This window comes from Panicum virgatum, chromosome 1N, assembly GCF_016808335.1.
Source record: "Panicum virgatum strain AP13 chromosome 1N, P.virgatum_v5, whole genome shotgun sequence".
NCBI classification, from domain to species: Eukaryota; Viridiplantae; Streptophyta; class Magnoliopsida; order Poales; family Poaceae; genus Panicum; species Panicum virgatum.
Window position 1 is genome coordinate 41,795,054 of NC_053145.1, and position 26,075 is coordinate 41,821,128.

Below are 26,075 nucleotides of genomic sequence, written 5' to 3' on the forward strand. Positions count from 1 at the left end.
CCATCGTTCTTCCTTACCAGCAAGACAGGGGGAAAAAATAGACTGTTGCTGGGCTAAATGATCCCCTTTGCAAGCATGTCAGCAACCTGGGTGTCTATTTCAGTTTTCAGCTGAGGAGGGTATCTATAAGGTCGAATGTGCACTAGTCTTGCTCCAGTAACCAGTGGAATCATATGATCACAGTGACGAGCAGGTGGCATATCAACAAGAGGTTCAAACACTTCAGCAAATTCAGATAACAAAGCAGATATTTCAAGTGGCCACTGTTGGGCACCGATATGCATTTAGACTTCAAGAGGACTCACAATCATACCGCAAATGTGAACTAACAACTCATCAACAAGATGACGTCCTTGCAAAAAGGTTGTAGTATCTTGGTAGGGAATAGACATCCATTTCTTTTTCCAATCCACCTTCATTGGACTGAAATTTCAGCCAGTCCATGACAACAATCAAATCATACTATTGGAGAGGTATAATCTTCAATGATGAATGGAAACTAAGCTGCTGGCAAATGAGATGAGCAAGCCATAATCCCTCCCCTGGCAACCTGCACATGAAGAGCACTGGGCAAGGGTTGCACACCAGTGAGCTTGTCAGCTAGAAATTTCTTCATAAATGTGGCCAAACTACCTGAATTCACAAGGATATTCAGTGGACGACCTTGGATAATCAGAAATGTGACCTTGGAACTGCTTGAATCCATGGGGAGTTGGTAAGTTGGAATGGTACGTACCCTTGATCAGGAGATGGGTTTGGACATAAACCGATCCAAATCCACCCTCCCAGTCCCGGTAACAGTTAGTGTCGCAGTGCCCATCAGAGCCGTCAGCGGAACCATCTAGAGCAGGTGGGCGCTCCGTCACTGACTTGGGGTTGGGGATGATACCCGGACCAGTGTTGGTGATGTCACGGACGGATCGATCCCAGTGGTGCGACAACTTGCCCACTTCGAGCTTGACATCCTCCACGAATGCTTCGATCCGCGGCTTGCCCTCATCGAATACTGCTGCCGCCGACTCCAAGCAGTGGCGGATCTACACCCCGGGCCACCCGTGCCATGGCCCGGGGTTCGGCCCAAAAAATTGCTGAAGAAGCCCAAAAAATTGCTGAAGAAGAATAAATATACTATTTCGCGATGACATTTGTTGTATGTTTTCTATCTTTCCATTATATTCTCGTGTATCTTTTGAACTTCCATTATGTTCTCGTGTATCTTTTGAACTATGAGTTTGTCAACGTCTGGTTTTTATCACAACTATATTTAAAACTCGGCCCGGGGTTCAACTCAATCCTGGTTCCGCCACTGACTCCAAGTGACCGACCTGCTCGTTGGAGAAGCCCTTGTGAAGTTCGTCGAGGATGAGTTTGGTATTGGGATCCATGGCGCCCGCATGTTTCTGAAGACAACCGAAGTGATGATGGGTCTAGACTCTGAGACCAGGTGTTGGCAGGAAGGATATTGGGAAGGGCTAGCAAGGAGAATTGTTGAATTGGAACAAGAATTCTCGATGAGGACAGATTATCAAGACGAATGGTTTTGGTTTAATTCATACATGCCTTTCTTCCCATCGCTCTCCTCTCTTATACAATTTCACGAGCACACGGCTCCCACGCAGATCACGGACAGAGCTCACGCGTTCCTGGCGGTGACGGTGTTGGGCTTCAAACATTCTAGGCCAGACAGTCACACATTGGGCTTCTTGGGTCTTGTAGTCCGCCTTGGCCCATCATCCACAAATATGTTGACTCGTTCATGCTTGTAGATGGCTGTGTACTAACACACCTGTGCTTTTTAATTTCTCCCTTTAGTTTGTGTACTTATTCCTCTATTATTTGTGATCAGTTCTTCAGCTGAAGGTAATACAAAATTTGGCTATGTGCGGTCTCATAATTCGGAAGCTAATTCAATGCCATTAAAAAAAACTCTAGGATGTTCGTGACAATAGAGGTTAAGGTGCTAATGGTTTAGGATCCAAATCAAAACGGCACCAAACTATTTTTATTAAATATATTAACATAAACCACTTCAAACCAAACCACACCATTTGAGCCTGCTAAAAGGTTAGATTGAAATAAATACTTTGTGCAAAATAGTATAATTATATATACAAATGTAAGTCCGTTAAGAACTGAATCCTGGAAATAAAATCAATCTTGCGCTCACACCATAAAATTTTGTCAAAATTAGCTGAAAATTGTTAAAGATGACTTCATCTAACTGATAGCTACTCTATGCAAAGTAGTATAGCTAGACATACATGTGTGTCCCATGTCAAGAGCCGGATTCTGGAAATAAAATCTCACGTTCACACTATAAAATTTTATTAAAATTGATTAAGATTTGTTGGAGATGACTCGGTATGACTAGCCGCTACTCTCTGCAAAGCAGTGTGGTTATAACTACACGTGGACCCCACGTCAAGAACTGGACCCCAGAAATAAAACCTCGCGTTCACACTATAAAATTTTATCGAAATTGACTGAAATTCTTTTTAGACGACTTAGTATGACTGGTAGCTACTCTGTACATAACGGTATGGCTAGACGTACACGTGGGCCCCACACCAAGAGCTGGACCCCGAAAATAAAACCTCACGTTCACACTATAGATTTTTATCGAAATTAACTGAATTTTTTTTGGACGACTCAGTATGACTGTTAGCTACTCTGTGCAGAACAGTGTAGCTAGACCTACATGTGGACCCTACGTTAAGAAAGCAGTCACTCGGTGGTATTAATGACTCAAAACAAAGCAAACCGTTTCTCTTTGAATCAAACCAAACCGGATTAATTGCTAGAGAAACCATTTTCCACCAAATTGAAGTGGATCCAATACAAAACTCAAACCACCGGAGAATCTTTACTTTCTTGTAACAAAACAGAGAGTATCTTGCACTGAAGAAAATTAAGAAGTTGCACTGAAAGCGCCAGCACGGCAGCACCACAGAATACATGCCGACTGAACTTTACACATAATACAATTGATGCCAGATAAAACAGCCACGTAGTACAAACTTCAGGCCCATTTATATCACCAAAACATAAGACCGGCCGGGTCCACCGACTCGCAACGCACTCCGATGATGATTAAAATACACAGCAGGTCAAACATCTAGTTAAGCAACGAATCACACACACACACACACACACACACACACACACACACACAAACAACTCGCCACGCCGGAGGATATATGCAGTCCCCTCCAGCGGGCGCCGAGCCGCCGGCGACGATGAGAACCCATCGCGATCAGTAGTAGTACGAGGACGACGAGCCGCCGAGCTGGAACCCGTCGACCTCGTCGGCCGCCGGCATCGGCGAGAACAGGGGGCTGTGCACATACCCTTCCTCGAAGTACACGCCGTGCGACGCGTTGGCCGCCGCCGCCGCGTCGTCGTTGTAGCCGCCGAAGTCCAGCTCCGACGCGTCGCACCACGCCCTGCTGTCACCCCCACTACTGGCGGCGCCGTTGCCGCCGTCGAAGTACATGTCCATCTCGGCGCCGCCGTTCCCGGCGTAGGCCATCGAAGCGTCGACGGAGCCGTAGGACGACATCTCCGCCGGCACGTGGTACTGGTAGGCGGCCTCGCCGCCGGTGCCGCCAAGAGCGGGGGGCGGCGTCGGCTGAGCGGCGGTGGCGAGGGGGTTGGCGTAGTAGTGCTGGAGCTGGTCGGCGGGGAGGTCGGGGGAGAGGTAGGGGGTGACGGAGGAGCCCGGCGGCAGGTCCGGGTAGGCGAAGTTGGTGCGGGCGCTGGCGCCGCGGAGGTTGCGGGCGGCGCGGTCGTAGGCGATGGCGGCCTCCTCCGCGGTGTCGAACGTGCCGAGCCAGTGCCGCTCCTTGGTGGCCGGGTCCCGGATCTCAGCCGCGTACCGGCCCCACGGCCGCCGCCTCACCCCGAGGTACCTCGTCTCGTTGCCACTGTCCTGCTGCTGCTGCTGCTGCTGGCGGCGCTTCGACGACTTCTTCTCCGAGGACGACGAGAAGACGTAGGACAAGTCCATGCTCGCCCACGCACAGGAGAGACTACTAGGGAGAGTTAGTTGTGGTCGTTGGTGATGAGAGGGAGGACGGTGGTTGCTGCTGGAGGTGCATGGGGCGGTTGCATGGAGGGAGTATATATAGTGGCGGGAAAGCGAAAAAAGCAACAAGTAAACAAATGGTGAGGTGCTAATGGCCAATCTTAAGAATGATTAGCAGGAGAGTGATGGTAGTAGGCATGGAAGCGTGGGCCCCACATGATTGGATTCAACTTCGTTGGTGTGGTGTGGGGGCGGCAAAAGCGGTCAACCAATGATTTGGACCGGTGGTGGGCATGGGCAGGGTGACTGCACGATGCATGATGGGATCAACGTGACCGACCTCCGGTACTCTCAAGTTGCATGCGTCCACAGCGTGCTCTCAATCTCCCAGCATCTACCATTGATTCGATCTAACCAACCAAAGGAACCAAGCAACAACGTGAGGGGCCCAATGCTATTAGTTCTTATGTTTTCATAAACGTCCAAATAATGTCATTTGAACTTCCAAATCCGTGCTTTTTTTGAACTGGGCATTTCAAATATATGGAAGGTAGAAAAGTCTCATCTAGGGGGTTTTTGAAACCACTAAATTAGATATACTAAAGATTTCCTGAGTGTTCCTCTTAAATGGCCAAGAATTCCTTATCAAGTGGAGCGTTTTTTTTTTATCTCGTGTGTACATTCTTACAGGGAAAACAAATTGGCAACCAAGAAACCCCAACTAATAACATTTTAAAAAACATCTCGGCTGCTTGATAAATAAGTCTTGGCAGTTATCTTACCAAGGCTAAAACAAGATTGGATTATATATATATATATATATATATATATATATATATATATATATATATATATATATATACACACACATACACTCTCTCGAATCGTTAGAATTCTTGTAGTGTACATTAACACCTGTAACTTTTCAGTGGGACTGACAGAAAAAGGAATGGTTCATATCTAAAATGCAAATAGTACCATAATACAATATCCAAAACTACTTTAGGAACCTGTGCTTCAAACAAGGCTTGTGAGAGGGAAGGAGGATGAATTGAAGCATAGGAGTAGATCGATGCACAAATATTTCTAGCTTCGAGGGTTGCAATTTCCTCTAACAACAGGTGAACGACTACATTGGATGGCTCGTGTCAACCAGCAGGAAGTTTTGGATGGTGGATCGCGCCTATATGCATGTGATTAGAACACAAATTCACTAACATTATTTATCACGGGTCTTCAACTTGAGATTGATTAGGTTGCTTAATTAATATTGCACACAACAAGGTCCAAACCGACCAAACTGTGGCTCTCGTTATACTAATGACAAGTTGCACAGAATATCTCTGTGATCTGTTTTCTCCCTGATACCTAGCTTGATTTCACAGTCCAAGTCAAGGTCAAAGTTGTAGGGGGCAGAGTTGAAGGCTACAAGCACTGGAACTTCACATGTCCCCTAATACCTAATATAGTTGTTTTATGTATAGTTGTTCCTTCCACTCACTACACTGGAGGAAATTCAATCACACGGCATGCATGAGAATTGTAGATAGCTAGCGTACTACTAGGTGATCTACGGATACCCTGTTTCTATAAAAATTTGGTGTACAATCAACGGTACCTCGTCTGGTCGGTTTGCGATCGATATCGTCAAGCTATGGTTTACTAGTTGTTTAGCTTTTAGGATGCAGTTTTTGTGCTGCCAGAATGCAGATCCTTGCTACTTAATTTGCTTGCTTCATCTTATTCCAATCTTTTCCTATAGCTCCCAACCATATGCCACATGGGTGAGAATCAAATTAATCTATAACTTAATTCACACTTAGCAACGAACTGATGAATTAGCATTGTCACATGATTCACATCAACACTATGTTTCTTTAAATCAAATAAAATGAGTAGGCATATAATAATGACATGCACTCTATGCAAGATGCTCGCCCGAACAAATTGAGCATTGTCCTACATTTTTCTTAGGAAAAAGTCCATTTTTGACCGTCCAACTATCATTGGGGCCATACAACTCCAAAACCAGGTGTTCTTGATCATGTAACTTTCAAAACCGATTATATTTGACCATCCGGCTATTTTGAAGGGTGGTTTTGCTTAAGTTGACAACACCTAGCAGTGGGGCAACATATCACCTACTTTTCCTCTCTTCTCTTTCCTCTTTCCTCTTTCTCTCTTTCTTCTCCCTTTCTATGCTCCAGCACTCTCGGCCGTCGACAACTCTTCTCTGGCGGGTGTCGGCAAGCTTGAGCCTTTGCACCAGCTTGCGCCTGCATCTTATATGTGCTCTCCTCCATCGTGCGTGGAAGTCAAGCCAGCGTCTGAGCGGATGTCCCTGTATACTCCGAGATCCGTTGGTTGGCAGTTCTCGTGCGGACGCACTTCGTGCCGACAGCTGGGAGATCTCCGATTCTCGGCAGAGCGGTCGTCAGAGCTCATGAAGGAGGGGTTGGGAAGGGAGCTAGGGAGGTGAGTGAGCGTTTGGTGTGATGGATTTGAAATCCATGGAGGGAATCGAGCTGATTTTGTCGGCAAAGAGGGGGTGGCTCTAGCTTGGCTAATGGTGACTAGAGAGAGAGAGAGAGCAGGTGGGTAGCTCGGGGATAAGGATGTAGGGGAATTTGGCAACTGCCACTGAACTGCCGCCACAGCTCGTCCGCTGGGCAAGAGAAAGTAGAGAGAAAGAGGAAAGAGAAGAGAGGAAAAGTAGCTGACATGTGGGCCCCACTACCAGGTGTTGTCAACGTCAACAAAACCACTCTTTAAAATAGCAGATGGCCAAACATAAGCGGTTTTGATGGTTCGATGGTCAAAGAATACCTGGTTTTTGAGTTGGATGGCGAAAATCGAACTTGGGTGATAGTTAGATGGTCAAAAAAGAACTTTTTTTGATTTTTTTTCTTAAATAAACGCTTACCACCTAGCGCTAATGATTCGCAGTCCTTCAGAAAGTAGAAAATTTTGGATGATAATAAGTTCCAGGGAAAAGACTGACTTGCAATTAGTTTGATCTAATTGTGCGATAAGCAACTCATGATCTTAAGCATCTGAATCCACATCTGAAATTAAAACACTATCTCCAGCCACTTTCTCCCCCCACAACTAATCCACAAAACACATCCATTTCCATCCTATAGTTGCTATATAATATATTCTATGGTTTCTAACTGACGCCAAGCTTATTACGTTATGCATCGCATTTTCTCACTGCAAGTCTGCAAGATATATACAAGAGGCATCATCATCAGTGTTAACATGAACATCTGCATGTAACAACATGAGAGGGCGAGAGGAAAGAACGGCGCGGCGCGGCATCTATTTTTGCTAGCTGCAATGCATCGCAACAAAATCCAAGTTCATTTGTACAACTAGGATCGAATATAATGGAGTGCGCGTGTTGGGCGAAAGATCACCTTTCAAGGTCCCTTATGATTGCCCTCTGATGCAAATAGACGAACCTTCTAATGATTAAAAGGGAGGAGATATAGTATAGACTAAGAAGAGTAAGTAATAATTGGGCGCGCACATCTAACTCGTTACATGGGCCCAAAGGCACAAGTACCTTCACATGATTAGTTGGGCTCAGATAGATGATTGGCATGTGCCTTCGCTTGCCTTTAGATGCCCCTTCCTCTTGTAGTCTTGTTGGATCCCAGATTTATAAAACTCAAAGGAAGCTCAAACATTTGATCGCAAAGGGTGCCCAATCATTTCATTCATTGCACAAGCTAAAATATTTGTCAGAATTATACCATCACATGATCTCTCTTCTTTAACCAAAAATAAGATCTCTGCATATATGCTAGGATCTTACTGAAAAAAGAGATCAAGAGTATCGCAGATAGGTGGTTAGGAATTATGTTTTCTTTTCCTTGGTGACATTTGGTGTTCAGTCCTTTCGATTGCCTTACACCTGGAAGTGTTTCTTTTTCAGCGAAATGCATGGAAGAGCATACACTTTAGTTCAAGTTGCTTTCTAGGAGAGAAAAAAGCTGTATGACTTGTTGATTGTGATCTAGATTTCCCATATCACTAGCTACAAATGTTGAACGGTATGAGAAGGTCTTACTTTTGATAGAAAATTACAAAGTAATGTATCTGACGTCACCTTTTTTTTTTTGCTTCAAACATTGTTATTTAAGATTTTTTTTTGTTACGGGATATCAGTTGAGAATCCAAAAATGATAATTGAAGGCTTTGGTGACGGCAGCAGATATCCTTATTACTTTTGGCCAAACATATGTGCCTGAAACATTTGGTCATGATTTAATGATTATTGTTGTTTTTAATTTTGATTAATTAGTTTTCATTACGCCATCCATGAAGAGTGCCAATCTAGTTTTTTTCTGATAAATTAGTGGTGATGTGAAAAATACTCTCGTACCCTTATTTATTGGGCATATGCAGTTAGTTTTGACATGCAAATCAAATCTAACCATTTAATTAGATAGGTAGTTGAGATCCAATTTCTTTTATGCAACAGTTGAGATTTAATTTTTAGAATTCCACTTTTTGTGGGATTTTTTTAAAAATATAGGATTGTACTTTTTATACGACGGAGGGAGTGTATTTTAAATTTTACACTACTAGAAAAAGGGTCATTCATCCCTGGCGTTAGTACCGGCTGCATTTTCAACCAGTACTAACATATGATTTTAGTACCGATCGTATAAAATAGTGCCTCAGGGAGTACTTAGTACCGGCTAAGAGTACGAAACACAGATCCTCCTACAACATCTAGATTTTTTTGGAGGCAATTTAGTACCGGTTGGTGGCTCCAACCGGTACTAAATTGCATAGATTGAATTTAGTACTGGCTGGAGCCACCAGCCGGTACATAAATTCTCAAATTAGTACCGGTTGGAGAGGCAACCCAGTACTAATATCAACCACGCCGACACTCCACACATTTATCTCCTCCTCTCCCACCAGCCTTATCCATCACTGCCATTATTTCCCCACCACACCGGCCGGCTCCTTCCTCCCACCCTTCTCTCTCACTACCGAAGGGGGCAGCGCGAGGGGGCCTTCCCTAGCGGCCGCCGGCGCGCAGGGGGAGCAGAGGCCTTCCCCGGCCGCTGTCGGTGCGTGGGTGGCCTGGAGGCTGCGGCACCGCCGGTGTGCGGGCGGCGCGGAGTGCGCTGACCACCAAGGGAGCGGGCCGCCGGCGTGCGGGGGCCATCCCTAGCACCCAGGGAATAGGAGGCACGGAAGGCTTCTCCGGCAGCCATCGGAGTGCGGGTAGCGCGGAGGCCGCTGGCGGTGCGCGGCACCGCCGGCCACCGGCTGCGCGCGGGTGGCACGGAGGCCATCGGCGCCCAAGGGATCCAGGCCACGGACGCGCAGGGGCCTTCCCCAGCCTCCAGGAGCAGGGGGCAGCGCGAGGCTGCGCGGAGGCCATTGGCGCCCAAGGGAGCCGGGCCGCCGACGCGCAGGGGCCTTCCCGGCCTCCAGGGAGCAGGGGGCGGCGCGAGGGGACCATCTCGGCGGTCGCCGGTGCGCGCGGTGCGCGGAGGCCGACCTCGGCCGCCGCCGGCCAGCAGGGGGTGCGGAGGCTGCCGGCCACCAAGCGCGCACCCAGCTCCATGTGATTATGTGATTGTGAATGTTTTGATTGTTGTGAAACTCTGACTATGTGAAATCTATGATTGTGGTTCATGTGTTCTTGTGAAATCCATAACTAGTTCATATGAAATCTGTAACTATTTCATGTGATTATGATTTTTTTGTGATTCTTGTGATTGTGAATGCGATCTAGTTGTGAATGAAGTGGTAGCCGGTGATGTGTGGAAAAGAAAAGAAAAGAAAGTGAGAAAAGAAAAGGTAAAGAAAAAAAAGCTACGTGTGACGTGACAAGTAATTTAGTACCGGTCGGTAACACCGACCGGTACTAAACACTCCATTTAGTACCGGTCGCTCCGACCGGTACTAAATGTTAGCCTATTTAGTATCGACAGGCTGGTACCGGGTGAGGAACCGGTACTAACTATGGTTTCCCGGCCGGTACTAGCGTGGAGTTTTCTAGCAGTGTTAATAGTCCAGATTTATTTAACCTCTTACTCCTATGATGTAACAAAGAGTACCTTAGCAAAAACCCGTCTATATTGCATCATCTAGCTAAATTATGTGCTTTGCTACAGAAAAATATCACTTAATTCAGATATTTATTTTGATATAAATTCAGCATATTTTACGATGATCTATAGGTGCTAAAATATTTTAATAAATTTTGTACTTTATCAAAATCAATTTCACACGCAAAAACTCATAAAGAAATTTAGTATTCAACTGATTTAGGGGTGGTGCTCTACAAAACAGAAGAAGTCTACATAACCCCCAACTATTGGGTCGGATCACACCACCTCCTCCAAAGAAAACTAAAAAAATCAGATATTTAACCACTCCAACTCCGATCAAAATCATTTACTTAGCCCCTCAGGTGGTTTTGCATAGCGGTTTTAGCCACGTGGCTTGCTGAGCTAGACATATGCTAATGAGGATCTGCTGACATGTAGAACCCCCATGTAAGTGAGATGTCCTTCTCTCCTCTCTTCTTCAGCCCGACAACTCTGTCTTTCACGCTCGCAGGCCGCAGCACCGGCTGGCCAGCCGGAGGATAAATAATCTGGACCATTAAAATTTACAAGACATGCTCGAAGGTTACGGTTACAATACAAAGTCGTGTTCACTTCTCAAGGTGTGGCACAACTAAAAGATGTAATAGAGAGGGTTCATCACGTAAAAGTTACCCTAGGTGTGAATGAAACTCTTCAAGCTGAATATACGGATGAAAGGGTCACTGTAGAACTAAAATGGGCGACAAGAGGAGATGCATGGGAGCCTTTAAAAATTCATCTAAGAGAATAAGGCTTATGTTACAAATTCAACCCGATACATCTCTCTTCTAACCGTCAAGGTAACATAAGCTAACTCATAATGAGCTCACTCTAGGAACGGTTAGGAAAAACTTGACGCAAACAGAAACAACCGAGAAGCAGATGAAAGGCACAAAGCGAAATGGAAGCGCAGCTATTCACAAGAACGCTGGAAAACTTCTTCAAAAGAAAAGAACTCACAAAAGAACTTCCTTCACCAAGTAAGCTGGGACTGAAACTACTTAGCTAAGCAAGCTAACAAAACATCTAAGATAAACTAATTAAAAACTTCTTGGTAAGCATGCAAGATCTAACTGAGATTATCAAGAACAAGTATTTAGTTAAGCATGTAAAGATAAACAAGAAATTTTGACACAGACTAGTTAGCACAAGTTAACTAACTATACAAAATACTTCAGAACTAGGCGTATAGCCCGCGCATTTGCGCGGCTAGTATTGAAAATTTCAATTCGCATGTCTTTGTATCCTTATTTAAAGATTATACTATCTTTTTACCATACATCACCATGTTTGTTATCGTAAATTATATCTTTTTATAGGTTAAAACAATTCAAATAGGATCTACCTATAATAACAATCTGATTTGTTGAGCATTAATAATATTATGCATATAATTATTTTTATTATCATTTTATTTGAATTGATTGTTGTTAGTTTTTGTTTTTATTAATAGTATATGTTTGTAACGGATACATAGTTAAATGTTATTTTATATTTAATTTTTTATAATAGCATTGGTAGGTGATTTTTAATTAGGCACATAAGTATTTTAGGCTAATTTTTATCATAATGGCAGTGGTGGGTAATTTTTATTTTTCTATTTTTTTCCGATTATCGTGGAAATTTCTAAACCTTGAGAGCGAACGTAGAAACTCCGTTTGTTGGCTAAATAATAAAATAATAATAGATCATTAGCAGGAACTAAAAGCTAAAAACTAGTCTAGTCAAAGAAAACTAGCATCCTGGGCGTTGAGATCTCCCTCCTGGTGCTGCTGACGCGTGACGCCCGCGTGGGCCTGCTGACGCCCCGTGTTGGGCAGCTGACGCCCGCGTGGTTATCGTGGGCCGTCGCGAGCAGGGAGCCAAGCCGCCTTTTTTTTCTTTTTTATATTTAAAAAAAATCAAAATTTCAAAAATATATGTCCGTTTTGAAAAATTTCAAAAATATACCCCGGTCGCCCTATGAGGGGCGACAGCCCCTAAATGTAATTTTTTTCTTCAAATTTGCAACGAGGTCCCTGGCCGGGGGCGCGCGCGTGCAAGGGGGCCTGTCGCCCCCCCGGCGACTGGGTCATTCCCCTCTATATAAGGATTCTACCCACATTCTCTCCTCATTTGAGCCCAAAAATTCCACCAAAAATCTAGAAAAAAAAGAGTGGGGTGAGGAGAAGGGAAGCGGCGAAGCCCTGCCGGATTCCGCACTTTTGATCTGCAGGTTAGTACATTTAGTTTATGTATTTTTCCATTGGTATTGTAGAGTAATTTAATTTAATTAGTGCTATACTAGAACTATTTAAGTAGGAGTTTAATGATACTTTAGTTACGTAGTAGTAAATTAATTTAGAAAATTAGTACTACGCGTTTATTATTACAATTGCAGTACTATTAGAGACATGTTTATAAATTAATTACGATTTAGAATAGAATTTCGCATATCCAGTATAGAATTTGAGTGTCATCACGTAGTTATGAATACTTATATGTTGTAGTTGAATTCCATACTTAGTTTTTACGGAATATTGAATAAGGTAGTGAAGTAAAGAGTATAACTCGATAAGTATTCTGTGATATACAGATATGTCGAGCAAGATGCAGTTTCAAGTATTTTATGGTGACTACAATGTTTTGTATGGGCCAAATGGAGTAGACCTTTCTGCCTTTAAGTGCACATCTAGCGCCATAGATAAACCTCTGGAAAGGAGTTTAGGTTCCATATGTAAGTGGCTGAAGCGTGGGTTCCGTGTTGATCCGTTGACACATGTGATGACCGTCCAGTCTCTTGTTAATTGGGAGGTAGGAAGTGATTTATGGGAATTGATGATGATACACAACACTGATGACTGGCAGAAGTACATGCAAGCAGCTCTAGAGCGTGGGTGGCCTCTGGCCATTCTTGTTCAAATTCGGGAGAAAACACAAAATGAAACCGAACATGGTGCAGATCAAGCAACTCCGAGTATTCGAAGAGAGACCAACTATGTTGAGCAAGATGAGTCAGAAGAGATAGAGAACCAAAACATCGGACCACAGGGTCTTGCTGATGAGGGAGAGAGGATACATAGCATTGTGGACGAGATGGAGGCAAAAGACCAAACCGCAATAGAGATGGAAGAATATGAGGGCTCATCTGATGACGAGCAGTACTCATTGCCAAAAGAGTGGAAGGAGCATGGTTTTTGCAGTCATGTCACAGAAGATGTACGAAATCAGGAGTGAGAGTACAGAGGGAATGAGGTAGTGCAAGGTGCAACATATCCAAACATTGAAGCCGTAAAAGATGCTGTGAGACTATGGGCAATATCATTGAAACGAGAATTTAGAGTCGTAAAGTCTGGCAGTAAAGAATATGAGGTGAAGTGTGTGAATGATGGATGTCCATGGCGAGTACATGCATTCAAGGGAAAATGGAAGTCGAATTGGAAATGTTCCATTGTGACATAGCACACTTGTTTGCTGTCAGAAGTTCTTCCCTCGCATCACAATATATAATGCGACTTTATTGCAAAGCAAATATATGGGTTGATTATGGACAACCTAAATTATGAGCAAAAAATGATTGTTCGACACATTGAGCAGTCTTACCAGTACACCATTAGTTATTTGAAGGCATGGTGGGCTAAACAAAGGGTGTTCGAGATGCGGTTCGGCACATACGAGGCATCATATGATAACCTACCTCGTATGTTATGCCAGGTTGCTGCTAGAAATCCTGGAAGTTTTTATGACACATACCTCGTACCAGCCGTGACCAGGGGGCAAAGTATTCTGCAACGAGACTTCTTTTGCCTAGGTGCCTGTGTTAGAGCATTTCAGTGTTGTCTTCCGGTGATCTGCATTGATGGCACATTTCTGACTAGAAGATATAAAGGTCAGATACTCACCGCAATCGGGGTAGATTGCAACAACCAAATAGTTCCGCTCGCATTTGCATTTGTTGAGAGTGAGAACTTAGACAGTTGGTATTGGTTCCTTGAATGAGTGAAGGTTCATGTTGTTGCTGCACGTCCAGATGTGTGCCTTATTAGTGATAGGCATGCAGGTCTGCTGCAATCAATACTAAAATTGCAACATGGAACTGCGACAACGCCTCAATTGTGGCCCGATGTCCAAAACAGGTGGTACATTAGGCATATGGGTGCAAACTTCTATGACCACTTCAAGAACAAGGATCTTAAGAACATGTTTAAGAGGTTGTGCACCCAAAATCAAAAGAGAAAATTCAATGCATTATGACAGATGCTTGATCAGTTGAGTGCAGAGCTAGTGAAGGTAAGGGCATCAGGAACAAGCACGAGTCAGGCTGCAGAGGCTAGGGATTCAATTGAGAATCCATTTTAACACTGGATTCGAGGTGCACCTAAGGAGAAATGGTCATTCCTTTATAATACCAACGGAATACGGTATGGTATTCAGACAACGAACCATGCAGAGTGTTTCAATATGGTTATGCGTTCTTGTCGTGCCTTTCCTCTTGTGGGAATTGTTGAGTTCATCATGTATGGGTGCATGAAGTATTTCAGAGAGCGTTACATGGCTGCAAGCATAAACATCGGCAACTCCCAAATTTAGTTTTGCACAAGAGTGACACAATATATGCAAGAGAAGATTGAAAAGGCCAAACTGCACCGCGTCATATGAATAGGTACAATGGAGCATAGATTTGAGGTTCTATGCAAGGATAGAACTGGTCGTGGTATCCGTAGAGATAGGGTGATACAGGAGACTTTGATTACAGTAGATGGCAAAGCCTTCTGCTCCTGCATGAAGCCTAAGTTATTGCATTTGCCATGCTCGCATCTCATTGCGGCATGTGCAGAGTCTGGGTTGCAGCCAGGAGTATTTGTTTCACCTTACTTCAGCAAGGAAGCAGCTGTATCCACCTGGGGACATGAGGTATACGGGATTGGAATAGTGGGGTCTTTCATTCAGGATAATGAAAATAAGATGTTTATTCCTGATCCAGCCACTAAGAAAGGCAAAGGCCGTCGTCAGACACGTCGTATTCGGAATGGTATGGACGAGTTCGAAGCAAGCAAGGCACAAAAGCGTTGCAGCCAATGTGGAGCATTGGGTCACAACTACAAGAAGTGTCCTCAGAAAGCACTTCACGATGCTGCTGACGTCGGTCCTTTCGGAAATCCTAGAGATGGAGCACCTCCTACGTTCAGACGACCATCGGCGAGAATTGCTTGTGGAAGGCACTCGGTGTCATGATCCACAATTGTATCGAACATATCTGTAATATATAGTAATCGTGCATCCAGTTTGTATGAAACATATCTGTAATATGTAGTAATCGTGCGTGGAGTTTGTATCGAACCTATCTGTAATATGTAGTAATCGTGCATGGAGTTTGTATCGAACCTATCTGTAATGTATAAATATTACGCATCCAGTTTGTATGAAACATATATGTACCTATGTGTTCTCATATATTTTTGAATGCAGGTATGGAGATGGACTCCTTGCTAGACCCAGTTATCGACTCGAGCCACAGGTCTTACTTTGCAGCAGTTGAGCACCGAGCCCTAGAGGTGCTACGTCCTCGTCCACCCGGGGAGGCGATCTCTATACACCACGATTGGGTTGACAGGTATGTAATGAAATATTATTGTTTATCACTTATGTATTCGTCGGTATTCCTTTGTTTCGACAATTTTGTTTATTGCAGGTTATGTGAGGCCGGTTTACTGACTCTGGGCCGTCTTGTCAAGGGTGGGCCTATTCAGCTCGACCGATCCCTCCTGACGGCGCTCGTTGACAGATGGAGGCCGGAGACACACACGTTCTACCTCCCGTGTGGGGAGATGACTCATACGCTGCAGAACGTGGCCTACCTCCTCAGCCTCCCTATCATCGGGGAGGCTGTAGGTCCGCGTGTGGTGGCGGCCTCGTCGAAGGATGACCTGGGGGCCCGTTTTGCCCTGGTTGACCGCGTGGAAGAAGCAGGTCCGATCAACCCGTACCCGTGAGCAGCAGGTCCTTCGAAGACCTGGTTCCTACAGTTTACAGTACGTATTCAATGCATATTTAAATTTGATTGTTACAATTCACATGTTGTATTGTCAGTTGAAATCATTAATCTTAATTGTTTATGCAGCCTACCCTGTTGGCTGCGGATGACGACGAGTACAGTGTGACCAGATTGCTGGAGGCGTACCTACTTTGGTTGTTTGGTTACATCATGTTCAACAACACTCATGGCAACTCGGTAGATAGGATTCTCCTTCCGTATGCACGGGAGATTGCGGATGGAGACGAGGATGTACCGGCCTACAGTTGGGGTGAGGCGGTACTTGCAACCACTTACCGTGGACTCTGCGACGGCTGCATGAAGACACATGGGAACGCTATCCTGGCGGGGTGCTCACTACTGCTACAACTTTGGTCTTACGAGAGGATAGCCGTTGGTCGGCCCATGGTTAGTCACGAGCCTTACCACGGGGCCATGTACGACAACGAGGAGGACGACAGGCCCACTATGGGAACTCTCTGGATCTAGCGTCAGGTACGTTCGCAACAAATCTAATTTTGTTATTCATTGTTACATGATGTATTAGCGCACTTTTAATTTTACTTATTCGGACTGCAGAGGTCCTGGGCGCATGCATAGGTTAGACGTGCATATCCTGAGTTTGTTTCGGAGCTCGACATGCTGACGCCCGAGGACGTTGTCTAGGAGCCTTACAGCCTAGAGGCTGTGGCTACCCGTGCACCAGCAGGCCTGTCTTCGCACTGCTCCACGAATGCGAGCCTGTGGCTTACTACAGCCATCCTGGTTTATGATATTGCGGTTGAGGCATATTGCCCCTGGAAAGTCAGGAGATAGTTTGGGCAGTGCCAGGAGTTTCCGGTGCCCACTGCGTTAGAGCGTGTCAGTCGTTAGGACCACAGGTAATTATTAATGAACTTGGCTCATACATTCGTGTCGAATCTAACTATTCTTCGTGGTCCACTTTTGTAGGTTGTCAAGGAGTGGCTTACCGTTCTATGATGATTGGCTCACTAAGATGCAGCCGTGGGTGGACCAATGGGAACAGGCAGACGAGCACTTGGTCCATCCAACAGGACCACACACAGACAGCTCCTTTAGGGCTTACCTCACCTGGTACTTACTCCGGACTCGGGCTCGTCTGGTTTAATGTTGACACTCACCCGCAGCCACACCAGGCGAGGCCTCAGGATAGCTATGCCCGGCACCACGTGGAGGCACTAGCTGGCGCGGTGAGTCTCTTGATCATATTTGCATATATATATATATATTCATAAGATAATTCATGTGTTTCTAACTGCTCCTTTACTGAATAGATGCAGTTTCGCCTTTGCAACATGATGGAGACGGACTGCTCGACTTACCTGACGAGGGTACGTGCCGGATCCCCAATGACCCAGTTTGAGCAGACAGAGGCATGGTCGAGGCAGCGTGACCAGTTGCGTCAGGTAGTGCACAACTTGGGAAGCCGTGTGCAGTACGAAGACAACCACGGGTCGTCCCAGGCCTCGTCGTCGTTCCCGTGTCCATCGACCGTGCACGGGCCGACGTCGCAGTTCTTAACAGGTAAAGTAGATATCTCTTTAAAATTAGATCAAGTGTTCCTACATATTTACTAATATCGCAAACAGGATACGATCCAGCTACTGCGTTCGGCCATACTGGAATGTTTAGAGGGACAACACCAGTTGGCGGACCATATCCAGGGATGGTACCGGGGCCACAGATACCGGCCTACACAGGTTAGTTTATGTTTCTTATTTCGGTTTCTACATGTGTAGCGAAAATGGCCTCTCATGCCATATTTCAATATAATGTTTTGGTGATTGATATAGACAACACAACACTTGGACTAATATAAGTGTTAAGATGACCATTCTCAGGCTTTTAGGTTCAAGTGATGACAAAGAGAAGATAGGCGTAGCTAGGCCCGAAGGGCCACCCCTACGGGGGTTCCGCTACACATGGATTGAGGCATTTTGCTATCATCGGTTAAACCGACGTAGGGCAAAATGAACTCACCGGTGCAATCACAGAGAAGGTCTGCGGGCTAGGGTTTTACACCGGATTAACCGACGCTGAAGAAATTGCATACGTCGGTGCATTGACTTGGAACACCGGTTGAACCGATGCTAAAAAAAAGTTGCATACGTCGGTGCAGTTGTCCAGAGAGTTGGTTTCAGAGTTCAAAGGGCAACTACATTGACCGGTTAAACCGACATAGCATCGGTTGATTGCCTGTACATGTAACGGCTAGTTTTTGAGGCAGGCAGTTTTAGTATCACCGGTTAAACCGACGATGGCTTTGGAGGTACGTCGGATTAACCGGCGTTAAGTGTTTTTCTGGCAGCTTTTCTCCAACGGCTATATTTGCTTGGGCTGCCTATATATACCCCCAAGGCCGGGTCATTTGAGGTTGCTGGAGACCATTGAAGCATACAAGTGTTGAAGAACACCTCCAACCACCATAGAGCTTAATTGTACATCATATAGGCTTAAGCACACTTGTGAGAGTGCTTAGTGCTTGTTTAGGCTTAGTTCTTGAGAGAACTAGCTTGAGAGAAAGCCTTGCTGCGGCAAGCAGCTTGTGATCCGTTGTGTGACCCTCCGTCTTTGTGTGGAGTGGCAACGACACTTTGTGCGGGGGAAGAGGAGGCCCCCTCCTTGGTGGAGAAGCTCCGTAGTGGATTATGGCCGGGTGACCGAGAGAGACGGTGGCGGTGCACGAGACTTAGTGTCTTAGGGGCACTTGCCTTTACTTGCCGGCATCGCCTTGGTGGCGTAGTGCAAGACGGTGATCGGAAGAGTCTCGGTGTCCCGTGGACGTAGGCGTTTATGCCGAACCACGTTACATGACCGTGTCTACTCGGGAGTTTGCATCCCTCTTGCAGTTACTTCTTAACTTACCGCATTACGTTTCCGCATTTACTATATCTTGCGTATCTTCACTTTCCTAGTTAGTTTGATTAGGTTTGGCTAGGTTGCAAGTCTTTTAGGGGTAACTAGAGAGTAGCATAGATAAACCTTAGTCATAACTAGCATGTATATGACGTGTTAGGTTTATCTTATGCAAGTAGTTTGAGCCCTAGGTTAAAAAGCGATTAGCGACCCTATTCACCCCCTCCCCCTCTAGGGTCGGACACCCCGGTGATCCTTACAACATGTCATGATGAAAGACACGAGCGTACGCTAACATCCACATTTTATGCGTAGGATTCTACCCCGATGCGGGCGCCAGACCTTCTTCTTCCTCCTTTCGACCTGGTACATAACACTCTCTCAATGCACTCACTAATTTACCACGCAACATATGTTGGTTTACGTTTATATGTTACGCAGGGTTTGTTTTGAGTACGTTCGTTCCAAATAACGAGGGTTTCACCTTAGACGAACTCGACAGCCTGACTCCAGACTCACCTGGCGCGCACGGTGACCCCAATGTCTTGGGGTATTCACAGCTAGGAGTAGCACCACTTGGGATCTCTCAGCAGCAGACACCGCAACCCCTTTTGCGTCCTGAGCGACAGGTGAGGTCTCCGGATCGTCACACCTACTCCGAGGGCCATGTCCGTGCCCAGCAGAGGGTTAAGAGGGTCCGACGCCTTAGGGGTGGTTAGATATATCCGATGTTTGTATCTCTGATGTTTATTTGTAATGAGATAGCTGTGGACCGCTTATTTGTATCCGATGTTTATGATTGTGGTAGTTTACTTGTCATTTGTTTCTATAGATACTATTGATGTGAACTTGTTATGTTTGTGGGTTCCATAATGCTCGTGAAATAAGGGAAGTTCTTGCGAATTTTTTCCGTGATTTAATGAATGACAAGTTAGGTGCGGTAGGAGTTAGCGGCCGAGATCCCACCGACGATGATGACGACTACTGCATACAGTGTAAACTTCGTGACACGCTCGAATAGCTCAAAATAGGGACCACAGTGTATCTAGCTGCGAGTACGAGATCACAGGTTGCAACTGCTCAGCACGGCGATCACGGGTTTCCCAAATGTCGCATTGTTTGCCCAGACATACGTGACAAAAGACGACAACCCAATAGCAGTGCCTTTCCACCATTTCAAAAAAGATGTTACAACACGGCAACCACACCAGCTCACCTTCAAAGCAGTCTCTCTGGCGAGGACGACGGACCTGTCATTCTACAGCGAAGGTCTGTGGCGTGTAGTGGGGAAGGCGGCATCTACGCGCGATCGACCGAGCGGCAGCAATGCAGTGCTGTGAGTCTGCATGCACTTAGATGCTCTACATGCACAGAGATGCATCGAGTAGTCATTTCGAGAATCGAATCTAGCCTTTTCAGTATTAGGTCAGCTAGCCTCTTCACAGTGTTGTCATATAGGCTTTTTAGGTGCATTTACACTCCACACTCCGGGTATCAGACCTTTGTGCGCCTATAAATACTCCAAAGTTTGTGAACTCCCAGCAGCACTCAAACACCAAAGCTCATTGTATACCCAATGTCTGGAGGTGGGTCTACCGGGAAGAATTACTATGGTTTTGGGAAAGGAAAAGGGGGAAGAAAGGGAGACCCCATAATATGGGAGGGGCCTCTTGGACCTGATTCCTTTCCAGAACCAGTGTTTGAGTTTCCGCCACAGCACAAGAGTGAATTTACCAATGAAACTCCTCTTCGACAATACGATAACCGTAGAGAACCGTGGCCAAAATGCAGACATGGTGAGGACTGCTTAGTGCAGATGTGCACCGATGGGATGGATGGCGGTCGGCGTTTCTTTAAATGTCCACACGCATGGGTAATACTCGGTTGTTTCATTTCTTTATCTTCAATGAGACACCTTATATGAAATTTGTTTTGCAGTCTTCCGATGCTCCAGAAAACTGTGGTTTTACTAGGTGGGTCGATCCTGCACCAATTGATTCTGTTCAGGAGTTCATCGAGTACCTCCAGATAAAGATCTTTGATCTGGAATGCAAGGTGAACCATTATGAGGAAGTGAGCGAGGGTAACAAAGACAACGAAGATGATGATACCAGCAATGCTGCCGGTTCACAGGATGAACCATGCACTATTCCTTACTGCAACTGCCCTTGTCACAAGAAGAAGGGCCCTGCGCCTCCGGCACCACCGCCTGCACCACCTGTAATGGGTGGATACTACGGAGAAGGCTCAACACAGTTTACTGCGTGGGGGTACGGCTACTAGGAGTACCCTAGTGCTAGTGACATGCTGCATCGTTGTGTTTGTTGTGTTTTTTTTAAAAAATTACCTAAGGCATGTTAGGTTAGTCCAGAATCTATTTACCGTAGTTTGCAACAGGTTCTGCCATGCCACTGCATGTGTGATGTGTGTTTCATTACCGTTGTATTATGATGTAAACTTGATGGTTCACATTATGTAATGCATTTCTTAGTTCTTATTTGTTATCGTTATATTAATTAAATGTGTGCTTCTTAGTATTCTAGTGACATGAAAAGCTCTGGAAATATTAAGGACAAGTTCAAAGATTTCATAGATTCCCGGCTACAACTGCAAATTAATGGTAAAAGTTACAACACACAGAGTCAAGCTCTCAACTGAAAACATAAACAACTAATTGCAGTGGCATGTGCACGCGACAAGATAATTTCTTGTTGCATCTAAACCTACCATGCCTTATGGAATGTAAAATGCCGGGATTACATGGTACAACTCTACTGAGTGCACCGAGGATATTTGCCCTTCCTAATTGCTTCGGGCCCGGCTTCCTTCGCACGACGTGCCCTCTCTCGCTTTCTCTCCCTGTCAACTTCGCGTTCCGCCGCCGCCTTACGATCCACCTTCTCCATTCTCTTGCGGATCTCTTCTTGCTCTTTCTTGCGCTTCTCCTCTTACTATTCCTCGTGCTTCATTCAGCGCCAACGTTCTGCAGCCCACCTTGCTTGTTGTTCCACAAAGTCTTTTGCCTGCTGTGACTGCACGGTGTCGAACCACTGCATAAAATCACAAAGAGGCAGAGGAGACTTTGTCTAACAAAAGTTAGAATCATAACTCAATGTTAGGTCACAAAGAAAAATAGCGTCTGTTGTCCTGCTACATTGGCCCGGTCTTTGCCGTATCGCTTAGGTGGATCATATTCGTAGTTCTCACACATAAAGAACCTCATGCCGTAGTCATCTCCTAAAACCTCAGATTGCATGAACTTGCATAACGAACCGCAGAAGCACATTGGCACATCAATTCCTTCGGGTACGGTGGCTTCACACTTGCTCCACGGAATGTAGGTTGATCCTGACGAAGACATTGGCGCTATAGTGTGGTGCGCCAAATGACGAACAATGATTTCAATAATGGACCTATCGTATACCAAATCGATGCGTGAAAATATAGGTACTGTCATAATTCTATTGTCTTATGCTACAATATCAATAAGGTACTGTCATATTTCTATTCTAATTCATAATTAATTTAAAAACATGTCTGTAATAGTATTGAAATTGTAATACTAAACGAGTGTTCTAAAGCACTAAATCTAATTCAGCTAATCCACTAATTAAATTAAATTGTTATACAATATCAACGGATTCATACGGAAGTTACCGGTAGATCACAAGTGCGGAATTCGGCAGAGCTTTTCTTCTCCTCACCCCTCTCTTTTTTTCTGAATTTTTAGGCTCAAATGAGAAGGGAATGGCGGCCAGGGCTTATATAGGGAGGGAGACCCCTGTCGCCCGGGGGGGGGGGGGGGGGACGACAGGCCCCCTCCACCCGGCCAGGGACCTCTTTGCAAATTTCAAAAAAAATTTACATTAGGGTCCTGTCGCCCGTTGCTTGGGCGACAGGACCCCTGTCGCCCCCCAATAGGACGACCGGGGGGTATTTTTGAAATTTTTCAAAACGGACATATATTTTTAAAATTTTGATTTTTTTAAATATAAAAAAGAAAAAGCCACAGCCAAGCCTGCCGCTAGGCAGCTGCCGGCCTGCTTCAGGCGGGCGTGCTGGGCTGCGCGCTTCTGGTCCCTCCTGAAATACCTACACATCATATGGTAGATTTTAGCTTTCACATCTTCCGGTAGATTTTAGAGCAACTCCAACAGCTTGATTTTCCCCTATCCCCTTTCCACCTTTTCTCAATATAGAGAATTGATGCTGAAAAAAACCCTTCCAATAGATTGATTTTCCATCTCCCTTTCCCCTTTTTTTTCAATCTCCAATATTATCTCTCCAATCCCCAATAGAAAAGGGTCTCCCTTTCCCTGTCCCGACTCCTCCTACGTCGCCTTCCCGCAGTCGCCAGGGCCGCGCCCTCGTCACCACCGCACCCACCGCCGCCGCCCCCGCATCCTGATGGCCGCCGACGAGCACGGCTAACAGCAGCCGCCCGCCTCAAGCCTCCGCCCGCCTCGTCCCCCTCCACCCATGCTTCACTTGAGACCGCCGCAGCCCATGGAGGCCGCCGGGGCGGTGCACTGGCCCGACCTCTCCCAGGTCGCGGCCATGGGCATGGTCCCCATGGAGGGGTGGCTGGCTGCGTCGCCCATGGGCATGCCCTCCATGGAGGGGTCGCCAGCCATGCGGACCACGGGCATGCCCCCCATGGGAGCCATGCCCCCCATGGAGGAGGTAGACGCTGAGCTCGGGTCCGCCATGGCCGCCGCCGCCGCTGCTGTTGTACGGGTTCATCATGTAGAATGCCTCCGAGTCACGAGAGCCCACCATGCGCTCGAACCACGCGCACATGTACATGACGTCGCCCTCGCCGCTGCCGCAGCTGGCCGCGTGGATGACCCCGGCACCCATGGACACGGGCTCCAGCGCACGGAGCACGCGCCAGCCTGCCGCGCCGCACTCGCGCCGCACCACGTACTCGCAGCTCTTGCCGTTGCAGTACGCGCGCCACACCGTCTCCTCCAGCAGCTTCTTGCCGCTGCCGATGTTGGGGCGGCGCACGGAGCACGCGCCAGTCTGCCGCGCCGCACTCGCGCCGCACCGCGTACTCGCAGCTCTTGCCATTGCAGTACGCGCGCCACACCGTCTCCTCCAGCAGCTTCTTGCCGCTGCCGATGTTGGGGCCGGCGGTCGGGGTCGGGAGCGTGGAGCCCTTGGCGCGCTCGCACTCTAGCGCGATGCGCACCAGGCCCGAGGCCATCTCGCGCACCAGCGCCACCGTGGGTGCGGCAAGCTCCAGCAGCAGCGCCAGGCACACGCGCGGGTCAACCTGGAATGCAAGGTGCACGTGCCCGCGCTGGTGGCCATACAGAGTGCCAGTGTGCCACGCGCCGAGGCCGACCTGCCGGTGCCGGCCGGCCACGGCATTGGCCAGTGCGGATAGCAGGCTTGAGACGGCCGTCCGGACCTTCCTCCGCCTCGGCGGCTGTTGCTGCTGCACCGGCAAGGTGCCCGCCGCCGCCTTCAGCGGAGGGGACACGAAATCCTCGGAGTGGAAGGACAGACATGCGGAGGAGAAGGCCACGGTTGCCTCATCCTCCTCCTCTGCCTCTGAGATTTTCATGTACTCTTCATCCCCGAACATGGTGCCATGGCTCTTGCTCTTGCCAAGAACCGCCGGGAGAAGGCGCGTGTTTGCGGCGGAAGGGAATGGCCGCTCCACAAGACGGCAGCCAAGAAAAGCTGGCCAGGAAAGCAGGGGTGGCGCAGGAAGCTGGTGCAGCTTCGGCGCTCTGCCGCTTCCTAGCGTTAGCCCGCCGGCGGCGCACTGCCACGTTCCTATCCTGGTGGCCGTCGTCACCAGGTGCTGCGCCGATGGACGGACGGGCACTGCTCACCGACGGATGGGCGGGAGCTAGGAACATGAGGGGAGGGGAAAAGGATGGGAAGAAGATGTGACAATGACAGATTGGCCCCACGTGAGAGGGGGGGAACTAGGAAAGGGAAAAATCAAACTGCTGGAGCACTTCTCCCCTATAAAGATGAAAGTGGGAAAGGGATTCCCCTATATTGTGAGAAAGGGAAAAGGAGAAAATCAAGCTGTTGGAGTTGCTCTTAGCTTCTATATTATCCGGTATTCGTGCAAACAATCACAGCCTTTGAATCCACCACCCAAATTCTAACTTCTGCCGCCGCCCTAGCGAGCTGCCCGCCCGCCACCCCACTTCTTACAAGTAAGATACCCGCGTGCTATGCTGCCACCACCATACGCCGCTGCCTGCTCTGCACACCGTGCTGCCCCTGCCTGCCCCATGGCTGCTCCGCCCTGCCGCATCGCCAGAGAAAAAGATGCCTTGTTACCGCTGAATTCAACATTTCAACATTTTGTGTTTCCAATTGAAATATTTTATCTGTACAATTTTAACACTTTGATCGTCAAAAGTTGGACCTGCTTAATAAAAATATTGAATTAACCATATCAAAAAATTGAGCATGCTTGCAGAAATTTACATAGGATAATTAAACTAAAGTGGACTTTAAAGATTGGATGGCTTATATCTATCTTTCATAAGATAGATAGGAAGCCCTGATCACTCCGGCCTAGCACGTGTGCTTCTCCAGGGCAGCGGCTGCCCACGGCAGGCCCCTGCAGCCAGGCGAGAGACAACTTGTCGGGTACCAATATTAGGGGCGCCCTAACCTAGGGGCTAAACCGCCCTCAAAAACGCAAAACGTAATTAGGCAATCGGACCCACAGTACCGACCGCCTCGTCATGCTCTACAATCACAGCGAACTAAGGCAAACTGTCTTCTTCCGATCCGAAGGGGGAAAAAGGACTACTCGACGGCTATCCTGGAGAGAAAGAAGTCACCAATGATGACAACTCTGTCATCGCCCTGCACCCAGACACCATAAAGCTCCTCCAACTCTCCTACAACACCCAGATCCTCTCCAGGCTCCTGTGAGGCCCAATATGCACTCGGCCCACGGCCCAACTCCACGGTATGGCCCGTTCGAGGCCCCCCTCGAACCCGTGGAATGAACTCCGCCTCGCTCGAGGCATCCCTGCTGAGGCCTCCAGCGGTGCAC

At 46.9% G+C, this 26,075-nt stretch overlaps 3 protein-coding genes across 4 annotated transcripts; all 3 read right to left on the reverse strand.

Annotated features, from left to right (window-relative positions):
- Positions 1–248: 248 nt before the first annotated feature.
- Positions 249–1,571, reverse strand: LOC120655878. 2 transcript variants are annotated; one of them, XM_039933856.1, is made up of 3 exons: positions 1,318–1,571; positions 737–1,026; positions 249–566 (listed from the first exon to the last, which is right to left on the reverse strand). In XM_039933856.1, the coding sequence occupies exons 1-3, from the start codon at positions 1,383–1,385 to the stop codon at positions 463–465; spliced, it is 462 nt and encodes a 153-aa protein (XP_039789790.1). In that variant the 5' UTR covers positions 1,386–1,571; the 3' UTR covers positions 249–462. The 2 variants fall into 2 exon arrangements, with proteins under 2 accessions (XP_039789790.1, XP_039789789.1); XM_039933855.1 differs by having other exon boundaries at positions 249–633.
- A 1,606-nt stretch (positions 1,572–3,177) lies between these two features.
- LOC120655880 (ethylene-responsive transcription factor LEP-like) lies at positions 3,178–4,006 on the reverse strand. Its single transcript, XM_039933857.1, has one exon. It carries the CDS (start codon positions 4,004–4,006, stop codon positions 3,254–3,256), a length of 753 nt encoding a protein of 250 aa, XP_039789791.1. The 3' UTR covers positions 3,178–3,253.
- Positions 4,007–23,482: 19,476 nt separating this feature from the next.
- Positions 23,483–25,319, reverse strand: LOC120653533. Its single transcript, XM_039931256.1, has 3 exons — positions 25,217–25,319; positions 24,047–24,727; positions 23,483–23,931 (listed from the first exon to the last, which is right to left on the reverse strand). The coding sequence occupies exons 1-3, from the start codon at positions 25,317–25,319 to the stop codon at positions 23,483–23,485; spliced, it is 1,233 nt and encodes a 410-aa protein (XP_039787190.1).
- Positions 25,320–26,075: the final 756 nt, after the last annotated feature.

Coding starts and splice junctions, on each gene's coding strand:
- LOC120655878 (XM_039933855.1), bottom strand. CDS start 1,385: ATGGATCCCAATACCAAACTCATCCTCGACGAACTTCACAAGGGCTTC. Junction 1,027..1,317: donor TCCAACGAGCAGGTCGGTCA/CTTGGAGTCAGT, acceptor GATCCGCCACTG/CTTGGAGTCGGCGGCAGCAG. Junction 634..736: donor AACCCATCTCCTGATCAAGG/GTACGTACCATT, acceptor TTGTGAATTCAG/GTAGTTTGGCCACATTTATG.
- LOC120655880 (XM_039933857.1), bottom strand. CDS start 4,006: ATGGACTTGTCCTACGTCTTCTCGTCGTCCTCGGAGAAGAAGTCGTCG.
- LOC120653533 (XM_039931256.1), bottom strand. CDS start 25,319: ATGCGGCAGGGCGGAGCAGCCATGGGGCAGGCAGGGGCAGCACGGTGT. Junction 24,728..25,216: donor AGCACGCGGGTATCTTACTT/GTAAGAAGTGGG, acceptor TTTCCTGGCCAG/CTTTTCTTGGCTGCCGTCTT. Junction 23,932..24,046: donor GGCAGACTGGCGCGTGCTCC/GTGCGCCGCCCC, acceptor GCGGCGCGGCAG/GCTGGCGCGTGCTCCGTGCG.